This window comes from Rhinopithecus roxellana, chromosome 12, assembly GCF_007565055.1.
Source record: "Rhinopithecus roxellana isolate Shanxi Qingling chromosome 12, ASM756505v1, whole genome shotgun sequence".
Taxonomy (NCBI): Eukaryota; Metazoa; Chordata; class Mammalia; order Primates; family Cercopithecidae; genus Rhinopithecus; species Rhinopithecus roxellana.
The window spans coordinates 48,880,098-48,898,502 of NC_044560.1; the positions used below are offsets into that span (position 1 = coordinate 48,880,098).

General features: G+C 39.3%; 1 protein-coding gene across 2 annotated transcripts in view; it reads left to right on the forward strand.

The window, feature by feature from the left end:
- Nucleotides 1–18,199, forward strand: part of C12H1orf87 (chromosome 12 C1orf87 homolog) — an 88,563-nt gene extending 70,364 nt beyond the window's left edge. Inside the window, exons 10-12 of one of the 2 annotated variants that reach the window (XM_010370665.2) lie at nucleotides 7,238–7,317; nucleotides 10,831–11,038; nucleotides 17,805–18,199. In XM_010370665.2, the coding sequence (XP_010368967.1) occupies nucleotides 7,238–7,317; nucleotides 10,831–11,038; nucleotides 17,805–17,965 (449 nt within the window). In that variant the 3' untranslated portion in view covers nucleotides 17,966–18,199. The remainder of the gene's footprint in view (nucleotides 1–7,237; nucleotides 7,318–10,830; nucleotides 11,039–17,804) is intronic. The other variant, XM_030913188.1, reaches the window with a different exon arrangement.
- Nucleotides 18,200–18,405: the final 206 nt, after the last annotated feature.

Below are 18,405 nucleotides of genomic sequence, written 5' to 3' on the forward strand. Positions count from 1 at the left end.
AGGCTGAAGGATAAAAAAGAATATGGTGAGTATATTCATTTCCCAGGGCTGCCATACAAAATACCACAACCTTGGTGGCTTAAAACAATAGTAGTTTATTCTCTCACAGTTCTGGAGGCTGGAAATATAAAATCAAGGTGTACACGTGGCCAGACTTCCTCTGAACACTCTAGAGAAGAGTTCTTTCTTGCCAGTTTCAGCTTCTAGTAGCCCCAGGCCTCCTTTGGCTTCTTATTGTGTAACTCCAGTCTCTGCCTTTGTTTTCACAAGGCTTTCTCCTTTCTGCCTTCTGTGTGTCTCTGTATCCAAGTGTTCCTCTTCTTTATCTTATAAAGACACCAGTCATTCTAAGTAGGGCCTGCCCTAATCTAGAATGACTTCATCTTAACTTGATTACATCTAAAAAGATCTTGTTTCCAAATAAGCTCAGATTCACAGGTACCAGTGATTGCGACTTGAACATATTTTTGAGGACACAATTCAATCCACTACAGGGAGGTAACCCAGACACTAGTAACTGTAGAAAGCAGCTACCACCTTAAGGTTGAGGGAACATAGAAGAAGGGGTACTATTATCAGAATCTCATAGCTAGTGTCACCACACAGATGGTTCTAGGGTCTCCACGGAAATGCCAAGCAGCTGGAGGAAGGACTTCAGAGGGGATTCCATACAGCTGATTCTTGGACTGCAACATAGTTTAAGGCTCTAAGAAGGTGGCTGCACTTGGATCTCTTACAAAGCATAGCATTTTCAATGAGGAGACTATTGAAGTGATGTCACGTGGCTGTTCACCTGACCTGAGGTTTCACACGTGGGTAGGGCTGAGAATGCTGAAAAACTATAGCAGTAGCTCTTCTGATGCTAGGTGGATACTTGAGTGACCTCACATGGCTTTCCTCTGTGTGTGTGTGCATCCCTGGTATCCCTATAGGTCTAAATTTCCTCTTTTTATAAGGACACCAGTCAGATTGGATTAGAGCCCACCCTAACAGCTTCATTTTTACTTAATCACCTCTCTAAAGGCCCTGTCTCCAAATACAGTCACATTTTGAGATTAGGGATTCAACATATAAATTTGGGGTGGGGGGCTACACAATTAATATCATAGCATATGGAATAGCAGAAAAATATGTAAAAAGATAAATTGAAGTGTCACACAACTAAATAACTACCTTATATTGGGACACTTATTTTATTTCTCTCTGATTCATTTTTCTCATCTCTAAAACAGGCAAAATGTAAAAGAAAAATGCAAACCTGCCCCATTGCTCTTACAGGGTGATTGTGAGTCTGACAAACAAAATAGGCAATACATCACTAATTTTCATAGGCAATGTGTCACTCTCCAGAACCACAGAGTTGGGGTAGTGTTGCTGTTGCATTGCTGTTGTGATAGCTCACTGCTTATCTACTTAGTCGATGTCTTGGTCTCTTCTCGTTTCTGTACTGCTGGATCTATGATGATTAAATGCTCTTAAGCACTGAGTGAGCCATTTTTTCTGTCTATTCTTTTGCTCCACAGGTAGATATTATGAAAGGGAAGGAGGGGCGTTATACAGAAACTAAAGAAAGATACTCCTTATGGGTGTGTAGAACTGTGAATTTTCTCTTTCCTAGGACCCCTCTGCACTCAAAGATGCTATATGAACCTAATTAAGATGACTCATTTTATATATACTGCCTTTATTAGAAAATTTATATCATTAGCAATCATAAAAATTCTGGGAACTTGTTTTTCAATGTACATATAATTTTCACAGAAATACTTATTATCTGTGACTTACACTAATGACAAGGAGAGACTACTTTCTAGCAAGCCAAACCTCCTGGGAAGAACAACTAGAAGATTAGATAACATACAAAAGAATATTTGTTCAAAGACTCTTACTTGGAATTCAAATTGAACTACCAGACAGTAGGGGGGGAAAAGCTCTCTGTGAAAGGAGGTATCATACAAAAATCTCTTAAGTTTTTCATATAGTATGTCCAGCTTCAATTAAAAATTGCCATGGATGATGTAAAACAGGACATAGATTTTGAAATAACTGTAATTAATATGCTCAAGAAAATGAATGACAAGATGGGGAATTTTCAGCAAAGAATTTGAATCTATAAAAGGAATCAAATGGAATATCTAGACTTAAATTTATAAAAATTAATATTTAAAAGCTCAATAGATGGGTTTAACAGATTAGACATCACTGATGAGAGGACTAGTGAACTGTAATATAATTCAATAGAAAATATCCAGATTGAAGCATGGATGAAAAATTAGGATGTAATACATTTAAAAGTATGTAAGAATCTGGGTACAGTGGCTCACATCCATAGTCCTAACACTTTGGGATGCCAAAGTGGGAGGATCACTTGAGCCCTGGAGTTTGAAACAAGCCTGGGCAACAAGGTAAAACCCTGTCTCTACAAATAATAAAGAAATTAGCCAGGCATAGAGGTGCATGCCTGTAGTCCCAGCTACTTGGGAGGCAGAGATGGGAAGATCACTTGTGCCCATGAGGTCGAGGCTGCAGTGAGCTCTGCTTATGCCACTACACTCCAGCTTGTGCAAAAGAGTGAGACCCTGTCAAAAAAAAAGTATGCAAGAGACGCATAGGAAATGGTGACAACATCTAACATACATGTAACTGAAGTCAAAGAAAAATAGGAGAAAGAGAATAAAGATGAAGTTGAAGCAATTATGACTGAGAACCTTCCAAAAGTAGTAAAAGACTTTAAGCCACAGATCCAAGAAATATGATGAATTCCCATTAAGACAAATATAAAAAGAGCTTAGGCCCTCTAAACATGGTAAGGTCTAATGTCTAAAATAGTATTTCACAAAAATGAAGTATGAGCTCAAATTTGAATCTCTTCACTGTGGAGCCTGTGAACGAGAGACAGGAAGAAGATCATGCAGAAAGCAGACAGCAGAGTTCTGGTATGACTGCTGACAAGGGAAGATTCAAAGGAAATGAGAAGTAGTGTAAGAGGCTCATTGACACCCCTCAACCATTTCTTGAATACCTATCTATCATTCAAGAAAACAGAAAAATGGTGAAGGGTTGGCCTCCCTTTTGCTAAGGAAAAAAAATACTCATACTAGTTACTAATTAGAACTACATCTTTTGAAGGAACAGAAAAGCAAACGCAATTGGCTTAGACAATATAAAGATTTTGGTTTATTTAGCTGAAAATTCTGGCAGCAGCAAGGACTTCAAGAACGGTTTGATCTAGTCATTCAAATATCAAAATCAAGGATCTGCCTTCTTTCTGACTCTCTGATCTGCCTTACCTGCTGTTGGCATCATCTTCAGGCTCTATACGGTAGTCCCTCAACTACTTGGACATTCTGCAATAGCAAAATAGCTATGGTAGCTATGGCCATCACACCCTCACAGCATGCTCTTTGGATAGGTGTTCTCCCAAGAAGGAGAGAACTTTACTATCTAAGAAACTGTAGCATGTATTTCTTCTCATATAGAGGCTCAGATTGAATTTTATGTCCATCATTGAACCAAGACTGTGATTAGGATACCATGATAGGCTTAAACTAATCAGAGATCAAGCTTGGACTTGGAACTGGAGAGTCAATCCAACCAAACCATAGTGCATTGGGATGGGGTAGGAGCAGTTACCACAAAGCAAAACATAGTTGCTATCTTCAGAAGGGGATAATGAAGGAGGGAATCACCAGAGGGGGAAAAAAAATGAATGCTGAAAAGCACACACACACACACAAACACACACACACACACACACACACACACACAGAAATAAGCTACAGTCAGATCATGTGGCCCATGGGGCCTTTTAGCCCTGTGAACACTTCACCCGTTTCTCTTCCCTTGTCATTCTGCCTCACCCAGGCTCTGCTCTCAGTTATTGCTTGGTGCACCAATCACTCCTACCTCATGGTCTTTGTCTTTGCTGTAACATTTTCCTCCAATGCTCTTTACCCATATGTTTTCACAGCTTGCTCTCTTGTTTCTCCTCCGTTCAGGGTTTTATTTAAATGTCACTTCTTTAAAGAGGTCATTGGTGAATTCTCTATCTAAAATAGCAACTATCATTACTTTCCATCCCCCAATCACTGGTTTTAGCTGTGGTTTATAGCACTTATCACTACCTGACATTCTTTGACGCATCTCTTTGTTCTCACCACCAGAATGCACACTCTATGAAGGAAAGATTCTTTCCTATAGTGCCCAGCATATAGTAAGCACTTAAATGTTTCTTACATGAATGAATTAGTTCAAGCCACAGATGTAACCCTGCCTCTGTTGTCTTAAGGAGGGAACTAAAATGTTCATTGCCTCAGTTTCCTTATCTGTCAAATGGGGATAATTTCTACCTCACAGGGTTAATTCTTTAGATTATGTGGAAATGTCTGTCATTTATAGATATTTGATATATATGAGTTTTCTTCTCACAAAAGCTTCATTCAGTAGGCCCACTGAAGCCAGAAGCTTTTATTAAAGTCAGTTGTTCTCTATCCTGGTTTTACTTTAGAATCACCTAGGGAATTTTTTAAAAAGTACTGAGCTGGGTTCTTACCTCCTGAGATTCTGACTTAATTGATCTGGTGTTATGCCTGAGCACTGGTAATTTTTAAAGCCGCCCAGGTGGGTCTAACATGCAGCCAGTGCTAAAGGCTACTGACTTCAAGTCGTTAGTGAGGGCAGACAGGAGCGCTGGCTATGTAACTATCAGAACTCACTGGAAACCCTGTAAAACCTGGCCTTCCAACACCTGGAAATCTCTACAAGCCAGCTTGGCTTATTTCCTCTGGTACAAATCTTCAACTGGCAGACTAGACAGATGGTTATTATTTATCCTTCTTGCTGTGTTAGAAAGAAAAAAAATAGCTCTGCTTCCGGTTTTTCAAACAATTTTTACATGTGCAAGCCATTACCTTTTTATATGCTATTAGCTATTAGGAAGGAGAAAGGGAAGCTTAAAGGAGACCAAGTAGACTAGTATGTACTTTTTCCTAATGGAAGTTTTAGAAGTGCAGACAGCAGAAAGGAATAGGGCTAGGACAAAGTTTAGGTTCTAGATTTTATTTTTAAAAGGATAATGTCTGGCACATCATAATTAATGTTAGCTTCTCTTCTCTGGGGAAACTCGATTTGCTTAAGGGTACATAATAATAATAACACAACAACAGATAATAATACCTTGAATTGAGCATCTTTCCTGTATTAGGTATTTTACATAGGATTTTTTTTAATCTCCACAGTATTATTGCAAATTTCTGTAATTTCACAAATGAAAGAATTAGGACCCAGAAGCTCGAAGCTGGCAAAGAGAAGAATCAGGGTTAGATGTTAGGTCTGTCTGTTCATCTCCTCCCCTTTCCTCACATACTGCTTCAAGAATCCCTTTAACAGGAGAGCTGTATGATTCAGAGTATTTTGAACCTTTTATAATAAACAGAAAGCTTTTCTTTCACATATTGGTTGAAATAAGCAGTAGCCAATGCTGCTAGGTGATGATGGGTTCTCATGACAACTTAAACGTTCAACAGATCAAATAAGATCTGCCTTGAAGGGGCCGCCCTAACTGGATGCCATCATTGTCTTCATTTAGCCACTATTAAGGTTTGCTCTATATAGCATCTGGGGTAGATATGAGAGAATAAAGAAATACAGAGAAAAATCACTCCTCTCCCAGGACTAGAAAAGAAATTGGAAAAATGGCACTAAATATCTAGTGACTTTATTTTTCAAAATATGTATTAGGACACATGATCATTCATTTAGTCAACATGCATTCATTGAGTATTTAATTCTAATGAGGGGTGCTGGGGCTTCAAAGAAGATTATGAAATCACATTTCTTCTTCATCAAGAAACTGAGGGAGAACTTCCGTAATGATTCATAAGTGTGATACTAAAAGTCCGTATAATAAAAGACTTTTAAATTGGTATATGAATTTATTTATAAAAACATCCTTACCTAGATAACACTATTAGTTAACATTTACTGAATACTTTCTGTGTTTCAGATACTTGCTTTACACTTTCTGGTCCATTTAATCCTTACAATAGCCTATAGGTGTCATTATCCCCTTTGTACAGAAGAGGAAACTGAGGCACAGAGAGGACAACTAACTTGCTCAAGGTCATGCAGCTAACAAGGAACAAAGCCAGGAATCAATGCCAAGGCATCTAGCTCCAGAGCTTATACTCTCCACCACTATGGTACACTGTCTCCTTTGTTTAAAATTTATTGATTAATCATTCTTATTAAAAATAGTGAGACTCAATTTAGAAATAATATACATTTGTTAATGGCATATCTGAATTATGCACTGAATAATAAAGCTGAGGATCCCAGAAACCTGTGCTGTATGGTCATCACACAGACTTGCAAAATAAATAAGTCACCAAGTCAGATGGAAGGTACTGAGTGATCAATGAAGGATACCTACAGTAAGGCTTAGAGGATTTCCAGAGGTCTTAATGTTTGTTTGTGTTTTGCCTGCATCCCATGGAAATCTCTTCTATTCATGAAGGCAGCAGCCTGCAGCAAGTAGTGCCTGGAAAACAGAATCCACTGGATTAGGGATGAGGCTGTTCAACCTCTTCCCATCCAGTACCACTGACCATTGAAAGGAGCAAGGAAGGAAGATGAGAAAGGTTGTGGGTGGTCCTTTGGATGCACATGTGTGTAAAAGGAGGGACAGAGGTTCTTAAGAGGCAGGACCACAGGAAGACATCCCTTCAACTCCCTAAGTTATAAAAGCCTTTCTTAGGGCCTTGCTACAGGCTGTTGTCTCTGCTTTTCTGGAACTCTCTGCTCTGTGTGCATCACCACCATCATCTTTGCCTAGATAACTCCTCTTCAGTGGTGATAAGTGCTACAAACACAACTGAAATCAATCCTTCAGGTTGCAAATTTGTGTCACTTCCTCCAAAACCCCCACCACTGTTACCCCTGCCCCAAATAAGCTTAAACACTTTCCTATTTTCTCATATTTTTCTTTAGTTTTATTTATAGTAACTTGTGACTAAATAATAATTTAGAGTCATTGTTTAACATCTACTTCCAAATCTGAGGTCCACCAAGGTGGGAACCAGGTTTTTCTCACTCATCAGTGTTCCCATTACTTAACACAGTGCCAACCACAGTACAAAGCCTCTATTTTTAGTTGCTGTTGACTGGTGTATACGTATGTATTAAACAAAGAGATGAAGCTAAACTGTTCCATTTTTTTTTTTTTTTCATTCTTGTTCAGGGAAGAATGAAAAGAAAGCCCCAGCCCCTCCAATGGAGCCTGAAGTCCCTGAGATGTCTCAAAGCAAAACTGAACATATGGTATGCACCTGGGGCATACAGAGTTTGGGGAAAGGTTTTCATGGATACTTGGCCTTTTCTCTGATGCTGGATGGGGCTCTCTCCTGTGGGTTTTGATTTTCTCCCAAACCCTTGATGTCAGACTGTCTTTGACTTCAAGATTCTCCTTGGGCAAAGAAGGAGGCAAAAGAACTCAAGTGTGGGTTAGTTTCTGTCCTTGCTGGTTTGCAGAGACCTATTGCCATCACTTGGTGATGGGCTTGCCACCTGCCCCAAGAAATTAGACTTGTAGCACAGCACACGTCTGGGTGTCCTTCCAAAGCTTGTGACCGATTCACAAACTGCCATGAAAATAAAGAGTGGTTATGAGATCTATTTTAACATCTTAATTCCAACTTCCAGAAACTGAGGGTGACCTTTTCCCCAGACATCACATTTTAAAATGTAATAGCCTCTCTGATTAAAAAGAAGAAAGAAAAAAAAAAAATCTGGCAAGCAGTTAAAACCCATTTTAATATTCCCAGCATTTAGCCAGAAGAAGTTGTAGACAGAATTGAAAAACAGCCTGAGTTTTTCTGTTGTTGTTTTTTAAATGCCCGGATTAGAACATAATTCATCTTAAAATGACGGGAGGCCTCCTCATGCACTTCACACGTTGAAATATTTTAGAAAATAGTACCCATTTTGGCAAGCCTCTTGCCATGCAAGAAACAACAGCAAATGCTTTTCTCCTTGAGTGTTAAGTCTGTTGTGAATAAGATTATAAAAAATATACTTTGCTCTTTTATTTTGCCTCTTGTTTAAGGAATTTATTGCATCTCTGTGATAATTGATTCTTCTCACATTCCTGTACAAACAGAATTGATTGTCCCACTTTTTAGAAAGGGAAATTGAAGCAGGGGTCTGGTAAAGCAGTAAAGCAAGTTTCTTATTGTCCCTGAGGAAATCATTCATTCATTCACTTATTCATTCATTAAACATGTCTTGACAACCTACTGTGTGCCAGTCACTAGCCAGACCTCAAGGATACATAAAAACTATCTCACAGGCCCAGCCTCTGGATCTCTGGTAGAGGTAATACTTGAAGCAGACATAGACAACATCCAGTAGGAGTGCTGTGATGGGTTGGGGAGCTACAAAGATTCACACCTTGCCCAGCCTGGGGCTGCTGGGGAAAGCTTCCCACAGGAAGTAAACAATTAGCCAAGTCTTGAAGAATGAGTAAGAACCCAAACAGTCAAGGCATATATGGCAAGAAGGGCTTTTAGAACAGAGGTAACAGCATTATAATGGCAAAAAGGTATAAAACAGCTTCAATTTTTCAGGTTTTTTGTGGCCAAAGAAGAAGATACGTATATAGGACTAAAAGAAGATAAGCTGGGGAGATAAGCAAGAACTAGAATATAAATGGTTTTGTGTGCCAGGCCAAGGAATGTGAATTTCATCCAGATACAGCGGGACCAAAACAGTGAAAGATATGTTTGTTACATTGTTAGTTACTTGCTTAAGTCTGATTCAGATCCCTACAAATCTCCCCTTTCCCTTGTCTTCAGTGGTCAAAGAGAGAGTGTTGAACTATCTAAAGAAATATAAAACTACTTGAAATTAATTTCTCAGATCCAAGGGCACCTGTGATCTCTCTAAAATTATCCATCAAAATGTATGCAAATGTGTATTAGTCTGGTCAGATTTTCTAAAGCTTTCATCTGATTTCTAAAGTAGTCCAGTGCTCTAAACAAAGTATAAGAATCACGTGATCGAGACCATCCTGGCTAACACAGTGAAACCCTGTCTCTACTAAAAACTTCAAAAAAATTAGCCAGGTGTGGTGGCGGGCACCTGTAGTCCCAGCTACTCAGGAGGCTGAGGCAAGAGAATGGCGTGAATCCAGGAGGCGGAGCTTGCAGTGAGCCAAGATCACACCACCACTGCACTCCAGCCTGGGTGACAGAACAAGACTCCGTCTCAAAAAAAAAAAAAAAATCACTATTCTAATTTGCTGTATAAAAACTTTCTGCTTTTCCCAAAATTGATTTTATCAAAGTAGAATTCTTTTTATAGGAATTCCTTAAACTGTACTGGTTGTTTGTCATCCATGTGGGTACAATTTCATATAGTATTCCATGATCTCAAACAAAAGAATTCTTTACATTCCCCAGCAGCAGCTTAATCCATGTTTGTTAACCAACTCAGAATTTGGCTTCTTATTGCACTTACAATTCTTTAGGTCTCTGGGATTCTCACAGCTTATATATGAGAAGTTTGAGACAAAGGTACAAAATTGGAAAAATTCAGACATTTGAAAGTTGGGGGAACACAGATGGTATACAAAAGTTAGAGGCATAATTTTATGGTGAATTAGTTAGGAATATTTACATTGCAATGAACAAAACCAGCTCTACTAACTTAATTTATTGGAAGAATAGAGAAGCGTATTATGCTCCCAAAGGACAGAAATACAACAATGAACTAAAACGAGAGACTCTAACACCATCAAGACTTCCTATATCTTTTTTCTTCTCTCTGTTGTCAGTTTCATATTCTCTGTCTTTCTTTCTCAGCAGACAAGCTTTCTCTCATTTGCAGTACACAAAAGGGAAAACCTGCTAGAGTTCCAATATCTCACACAGAATCACCTCCATTTTTCTCTCACAAATAGTACCAAAATTCCTAGACAATGGGTTTTTGGCTCATTTTGCAATAGATGCCCAGTCCTAAACTATGCAGATAGAACATGGCAGTTCTTTCTACAGCGGTGTGGATCAGCAGGAAGGGCGATTTCTGCAAAAGGTGAGCTGGGCAGATCAAATAATAGATGCCCACTCACTGCACATGGTAAAGGTCAGAATGCCTTATATGGCACTGCTGGGACTGATGTGTCTATTTAATCCTAAAACACCTCTATTTGATACTGGCAATGAGGTTAGGACACTAAGATGAGCTAGCCTTTATGCCCTGCTTCTAGTCTTAGGTCTACTATAAGATGTGTGTGATCTTAGTAAACCCCTTGTACTTTCTGGGCCCCAGCCTCCTTTGCTAAATGAACAGGACTGGCAGACTAAGAGTGCTTTAGCATCCTTTAAAATGGACCCATAAGCCTAAGATAGTACCACTATTGTTTCGATCATCTCTTGTCAAAAACCTCACACTCATGACCCATAGGTATTTGTATCGAGAAGTATGAGCATTGTCTGAAGTCTACCCCCTGCAGACCCCACTAGTACAAAACTGAGTAGAACATCATGAAAAGCCTCAGTCAGTTACAATGTTCTTTGCTTCATGCAAGTCAAAAATGAAAACTGAATAAACATCATGATGTCAGCCTTCTCTTTAGACACACACACTTAACATGTTTGTATCCAAGATTTGGCAGATACGATCTTGTGGCACTGAAGATTTGAAGCTCGTCCTCTTAGCTTTCCAAAGTCAAACCTTGCAATAAATCTTGCTAGTTGTGTGGCCTCATCTTTGGCCAAGAGACTGGAGAAGCTCTGGGTGGTGAATGTGTTGCCAATGCTTTTGTTGTTTTGGTAGAAAACTCCAGAAGAGGAGCTGCAGCCAGAAAGCTCTCCTGCTGAAACTTCAGCCCACAAAGATCCTCTGAAACCTTTAAAGATCAGGCCAGTCTCCCAGCCCTTCGTGAATCCAGCCGTGAAGAATGAGGCTGAAGAATGTGAGACGTGGATAGATAGGTTCAGGAAGCTGGAAAATGCCCTCTACCTGTGTGATCTGAGTAACACAGGTGAAGTATGAATTGTAAAGCCGGTATAGCTTTCTATTTGTGCTCTAGTTTAAAAGTAGGCACCTCATTTTCTTTTGCCTCTTGAACAAATGATACAATTAATGTATAAATCCTGTGCCCTGCACTGTGCTGAGCACAATCTGGAAATATGAAGACGAATCAGAGGGGAATCCCATACCAGGTTGCTTATAATTTCTTTGTGTTCCCAATGCTTCCTACACCCTACTTCCAAAAAGAAAACCCACCATCCAATTTTATAATTCTCCTGATTAAAACACCACAGAGACACCCCACTGATAAGAGGATGAACTCCCAACTCCTTAGCAAGGCAAAGTCTGGTCCCTATCCACCTGGCCAGTCTTTTCTCCTACTATTGATATTCTCTCAGCACGTCCTGCCCAGTCATAATGAATAACTTGCCTTGCCTCAAGCAGGCCTTGTCTCACACATGCCTGTGCCATTTATAACTCCCAGTCTTTCATCTGAGCTCTTTGTTTCCTCTCTACCTGCCCCACCCCCCACCACTCCCCATCTTGTCCCCCTAAACATCTTTCATGCTTGAATTCAAACACAATTCCCCTGAGACTCCCAGACAGATCTAGGTCAACTTTCCTGTGGCTTCTTAGGATTATTTAACATCCATCATCATATGCAACATATTGTATATTTTTATTTGGGGACTTATTACCATCTCACCAGTAGACTATATTCCTTTTTTATCCCTGGCACCTTGCACAGTTTTGTTTTGAGGAAACAAATACATGAGCCAATGTGCATAAATAACCAAATCCAAGATAGATGGTGATAAATGTTGTTAGAGGATGCTCTGGGGGCATTCAGAGAAAAGTGAATTTCTTCCTGGTGGGGTCATCATGGAAGACTTTGTTAATGTTAAATTGATCATTAAACTTAAAATGCAGTTTGGTCACAAAGGAACGAAGTAGCCTTTTCTGGCAAAGGTGCAAATGCTGTGTGTGAGGCTCAGTGCAGGGTACTCAATATAGGGACTATTAAAAAGAATATTAAATGATAAAGATGGAAATAAAGAATGGGGCCAGATATTGAAAGATTTTAAATGCCAGATCAAGGAATTTGGAGTCAATTCAAATATAATGAGAGCACGGAGAGTTTCTAAGCAGAGGAGTGGTGTAATGCAGTTGTACTTCAGAAGGATCCTTGATGACTATGTGCAGAATGAAGGAGAAAGTGAAATAAGGGAAAGTGGAAAGAAAAGAGATAATGAAGTCTAGAACCAGGTCAGAGCGCTGGGAAAAGAGGGAGCAGATAGAAAAGCACATTGTCCCAAACTGTCTTATTTACTTACATACTGTTTTTCATGAAGAGTTGGTGTACGCATTAGTACTATCTAGAAGTAATCATATGACAATAGCAATGTCTGTCTTTTCATTCTCTTTGTGTGTTTTTGTTTTACTTTGAATTTCCAAAGCAACTTAATTCTAGACCAGAGGAAGTATAATTGCCATATAAAATCCAAGGACTCTTAATAATTATACCAAAGAGAAAAAAACCTTGAAATTTTTAATTGAAAGATTCATCTGGTTGAATTATAAAGTTATTTATTAAAAATCTGTTATGAGCCCAGCACTGTGTTAGAGGCTGAACCAAGAGGAAAACCGGAATGGATGAGACATTGTCTCTGGCCTCAAGGAGCTTACCTTTAGGTAAGACACAGAGACTGGCAATAGTTCAATGCCAGTAAACAAACAAAATTAAAACACAACATTAACTATTACAAATGAAGGCACATGGCTAGGCATGGTGGCTCATGCCTGTAATCCCAGCACTTTGGGAAGCTGAGATGGGAAGATTACTTGAGCCCAAGAGTTTGAGACAAACGAAGGCACAAATAAGAGTTCAAGAGTCAAAAGAAAAGTGAAGGTATGAAATGAGGCTCACCATCCAATGTGAGGCTGGGGACCCAGAGAGGGGAGAGAGAGAGACCCAAGGGAGAGAGAGAACTTGAGCTGAGACTTCAGGTAGAATTTGGATAGTTGGACAGGTCATCCTGAGTTTGAAGTCACCTCCTGGCAAAAGTTAGAAAGTGCGGATGAGTATGATAGAGAAGCAAGTAGCAAGACAGTACTAGAGCTGCACGTTGGACATACAGTAAAGTTGAGAACCTATTACGAACCCTGAGGGATAGAATAAGGCTTCATTCTCTACCCAGTATGCAAACATACATGCAGATGAGGGCATAATGCAAGCTGAGATGGATGATTTAGGGAAGGTACTGGAGAGAAGGAGATGAAAACTTTACTGAAATAACCCTGAGTCTGGGTATTCATACCAGGGCTATGAGAGTGGTGATGAGGTTACAAGCAATAACAAAACATTTTTAAAAAATGACATTTCGAAAGAAACAAATGCTTACTTGTGATAGTGGATAATGGATCATAAACTTAGTTGCTAAGACACTCTCCAAAGACTGGGAGCTTTCTCATGCTTCTGAACCGTTCTAAGGAAAAACGGAGTTTGTTGACTTTGGAGGCAGATTCCGACAGATTTGAAATGCCTTTCTCATGGCCTCTTCACTATTTATGCCTGTTTTCTCTGTTTCCATGAAATTCATTAGTTCCTCAACAGCCAAGGAATGTGTCAGCCAGAGCTGGGAAAATCTACAACCATCTTTGATGAGGAAAGAGGATTAACTGAGGTCACTTTGTTGGTTTATTAACCCACAGTACTTAGCAGACCACCATAGCCCCATTCTAGATGCTGAGCAGATGATACCTGCTTTGCCCATGGATGAATCACTATTCTTTATTATGTGTAAAGAAATATGTAGGCCAGCATGTTCTTCATCCAGGATGAGGACAGGCCATCCATCATCACATCAGTGCTTCTGGGAACCTACTGTGCTTATTCTCTAATGGGGGTTGTCAACAAAATAGCCTTGAGGAGAAGGGATAAGGAATGACTATGAATAACTGGTCGTGTTTTCTGAAGAAAAAAAGAGTGGTTAAGATAAATGTCTGGGTGAATGTTGCATTTGGAATTTTCCCAGCGAACTAAAGGCTAAATAGGAAATGTTTTAGCGTTCAAGGAGGGAGAATGCAATGAGAGCCTTAAAGAAATTTCTCTGCATGAGCCTGGACTTTACATACGCTACATCACTAAATCCTCATATCAACAGCATGCTGAAGGGATTAGTATCCTTATTTACAGAGGAGAAAGCCAAACTCAAAGTGATAAAGTAATAGCCAGTAGGATGGGGAGCCATAATTCAAGCCCAGCTCTCCATGAATCCTCACTGCACCAAGTCGCATGACATACTAGAAAGAGCACACGATTTTGCTTGTTTTTGTATCAGAAGATTTAGATTCAAAGCCAGACTCCACCAGTTGTTGATCCGTAAAAGCCACCAGTTGTTGATCCGTAAAAAAGTTGTTGATCTCTTTGCCTGTTTCCTCATCTATAAAGTAAAACTGATAATAATAAAACATACATCCCAGATTTGAGAAAGGGTCAAATGAGATAAAATATTGCAAGTTCTTTGTGTACTGTACAATGAAGTTGATGTTTAAAAGGTTCTTATGGTTGGGTACAGTGGCTCACGCCTGTAATCCCAGCACTTTGGGAGGCCAAGGTGGGTGGATCACCTGAGGTCAGGAGTTCGAGACCAGCCTGGCCAACATGGTGAAACCCCTGTCTCTACTAAAAATACAATGAGCCAGGCGTGGTGGTGGGCACCTGTAATCCCAGCTACTCAGGAGGCTGAGGCAGGAAAATCGCTTGAACCCAGGAGGTGGAGGTTGCAGTGAGCCAGGATCATGCCACTGCACTCCAGCTTGGGCAACAAGAGCGAAACTCCATCTCAAAAAAAAAAAAAGGATTCTTATTATTTCTTTTATTTTGGTTCTGGTTAGAAAAGACAGGCTTTCCAACACTAAGATGGATTGTAAGGACTATTTTATGCAGCTGTTCTGGACATCTCCTAATGACAGAGTAAATTAGACAGATACAAATTTCATTCAGTGGACTTTTTGTTTGACTCTAGGAATCTTCTATCAGTGGTAAAGCTTAGAAGATAGAAAATACTACTGTGATTCCTAGATGTATTTTTTAACATAACTTTTAATTTTTAATTAAAATATAAACTAAACTAAATGCCATATATTTTAATAATAAGCAATTACATATATAGTATTTATATATTTTTTAAACAATGTTGATGATATAATTATTATAATTATCCTATAGTAAAATTTCACATTATTGAGTGCTTACTAGTACTGGATACTGTGTGAACTTAATATTTTATTGATTTTTGCACAATTTAATTACCGTATTTTCTCTTTCTTCTTTCCCTCTTTCTTCTTTTGATATTTATTTATTTATTTATTTATTTATTTATTTATTTATTTATTTATTTAAGACAGAGGCCTCACTCTGTTGCCTGGGCTAGAATGCAGTGGCATGATCATGACTCACTGCAGCCTCGACCTCCCAGGCTCAAATGATCCTCACACCTTAGTTGGTGCATGCCACCACACCTTGCTAATTTCTTTTTTCTTACAGTCATAAACTTATTCCAAATCCATGTCTTATATTTCCAGAGGCAGGGTGAGGGGAAATGGCCAAAGGAAGCAAACCTAGGCAGGACTGAGAGCAGCCATCCTATCCAGAGAACTTCAAAGATGCAATTGACCAACTCAAAGAATGAGGTTTACATAAATGAAAGGACCACTGTTCTAATGAGAGAGATAAACAATAAATAGGCAATGAACAAACCAGAACAGAATAGAAAATGAACATACTGGAATAGAACAGAATAAATTAGGACCCCAACTGTTGTGGCCTACTGTTAAGAATAACCACTAGAGAGTAGTTGAGAGGGTGGCACCATGCTCAATAGTACTTGCACATTTTAAAATGAGTCATATTTTGTATCTTAAACTGAGATCTTAAATCTACCACTGCCCAACTCTAATGGACTAGTAGTGGCTTTCTGCAAAATGACAAGGCACTGCCTCTGGATTCTTTAAGAAAGAATTTCACCATCACTCTTACAGTTTGCACACACAAAGGAGAGTAAAAGAGGCCAGGCACAGTGGCACGTGCCTATAATCCCAGCACTTCAAGAGGCCTAAGGGGGAGGATTGCTTGAGCTCAGGAGTTTGAGACCAGTCTGGGCAACATAGTGAAACTTCATCGCTACAAAAAATTTTAAAAAGTAGCTGAGAGTGGTGGCACACACCTGCAATCCCAGCTACTCATGAGGCTTAGGTGGGAGGATCACTTGAGCACAGGAGATCAAGGCTACGGTGAACCATGATCGTGCCTCTGTACTCCAGCCTGGGGAACAGAGTAAGACCCTGACTCAAAAAAAAAAAAAAAAAAAAAAAAAATGACCCCTACTTGAAGCAATCTCTTTCCCCTCATTCCATAATGTACTGTAGTGGTTAACCTTAGGCAGTCAAGAGACTTGCAGTCTCTAGGCTTTAGTTTCTCCCTCTGTGAAATGGGTTATTGTAAGGATTCAATTAGTTAATATTGGTGAAATGCTTGGAGCAGTTCCTGGGACATAATAAATTTTATATTTACATATTGGTTATTATAATTATTATTATTGTATGCCAGTTAATTTTCTGCATAACTTCTCTCCCCCATGGGTCAGAGATCTTCCAGAGGTAGCAGAATAATTCTCTAAATCCTCTGTATTCCCAAGCACAGTATCTGACACATAGAAGCTTGCAATTAGGGGCTTATGAGTAAGTTATTGATCTTCAGTGATGCTGTGATCTACACTGCAACTCCTCCCAACAGCCATCAAAATCTACCCAATCTTAACATGGAAAGCTTACTGACATTGGTATTAGCATATATAATGTGTGGGCACCAGAGCACATCCTGCAGTCATACACATTACCACCTCTATTGTGCAGATTCAAACTCTGAACTATGAGAAGTTAGATGCTTTACCTGTGATTGCACAGCAAGCGGGAGGGAGTCACAGGACAGTCAATCCTCTGCATCTTTGTATTCCGCAGCTACAGGTTCAACCAACTACATATCAAAAATATTTTAGAAAATAGAAATAAAATATAATGACGTGACGACAAAAAACAATAAGAATTTTAAAACACAATACAACAACTATTTACGCTGTATTCGCCTTGTATTAGGTGTTACAGGTAATCTAGAGATGGTTTAAAGTACATGGGAGAATGTGGATAGGTTAGATGCAAATACTACTCCATTTTATATCGGGGCTTGAGCATCCATGGGTGTAGGTATCACTGTTGGGGAGGGGAATATCATGGACCCAATCCCTGCGGATACCAAGGAACATCTATAAATACATTTAGAGAAATACATTTTAAAATTAAGTTGTTTAATCCCTGCATGCTTAGGAGCGTGTTTGGAGACTTTAACAAGATAAAATGAACTCAAGACAATTAGAAATTACTTCTGCTAGGCACCCCCAGTGTTTCAAAAATTGGCCTTACAAGTTTTAAAGCTACAAAGAAAAGCTTAAATTGCTTTAGAATTTTTCTGTGAATCTTATTGGATCCCATCTTGTTCTCTCTCCCCTGAAAACACCCTCAGACTCTTTCTGAAATCTGTAATGCATACCCATGAGTACAAATACTTTTTAAGATGCCACTTGATTTTTAAGAAGCTTAAAGTTGCAAACTATTATCATTTAGCCTTTACCTGGAAGTCATTCAAGCTAATATATAGTTTTCTCTGTTTTCCCTCCATCCTCTTTAAAAAACCTTCCACCTACCCAATCCAATCACAGGAGTTCTGGAGAAGGAACGAGCCAGACGCCTCATTCACAACTACAATCTCATTTACAACCTGTCCCTGAGCCCTCGGAAAATCGACCAGGCCTTGCGCAGATTCCGTTTGGGAGAAAATATGCTCTTGGAGCCAGCACTGCGGTACTTAAAGGAGCTATGATAACAAGCCCATATTGTGAGAACAGATGTTTCCCTTATCTCCCTTTTTACCCAGACACGTGTTTCTTCCCAGCCTGAGTATAGTGGCGGAGACATTGTCAGAGTACAAGCTGATGCAGCTATTGTAGATGCTTTTGATTTGGACTTGGTTTCTGGCTATGATGCTCGCTCATAAGCAGCTCAAAGTGATCAGAGGAAACTTAGTTTTATCTTTTGATGTGGCAAGAACCCAGCTACTTAGAATCTCCTTCTGTTTTAATAAAGCTTATTATTAATATTACGTGTTTGATTTTTTTCCTACATTGCTAATCAAACTGTGTTGTTTCAAACCCCACAATTCCACATAGTAAAAACCACGTTACATGTTGCCACTTCCCCACAGTGCCTGGAACCTAGTAGACCTATAAACATCGTTTTTGGATAGGTAAATCATCCCTTCTC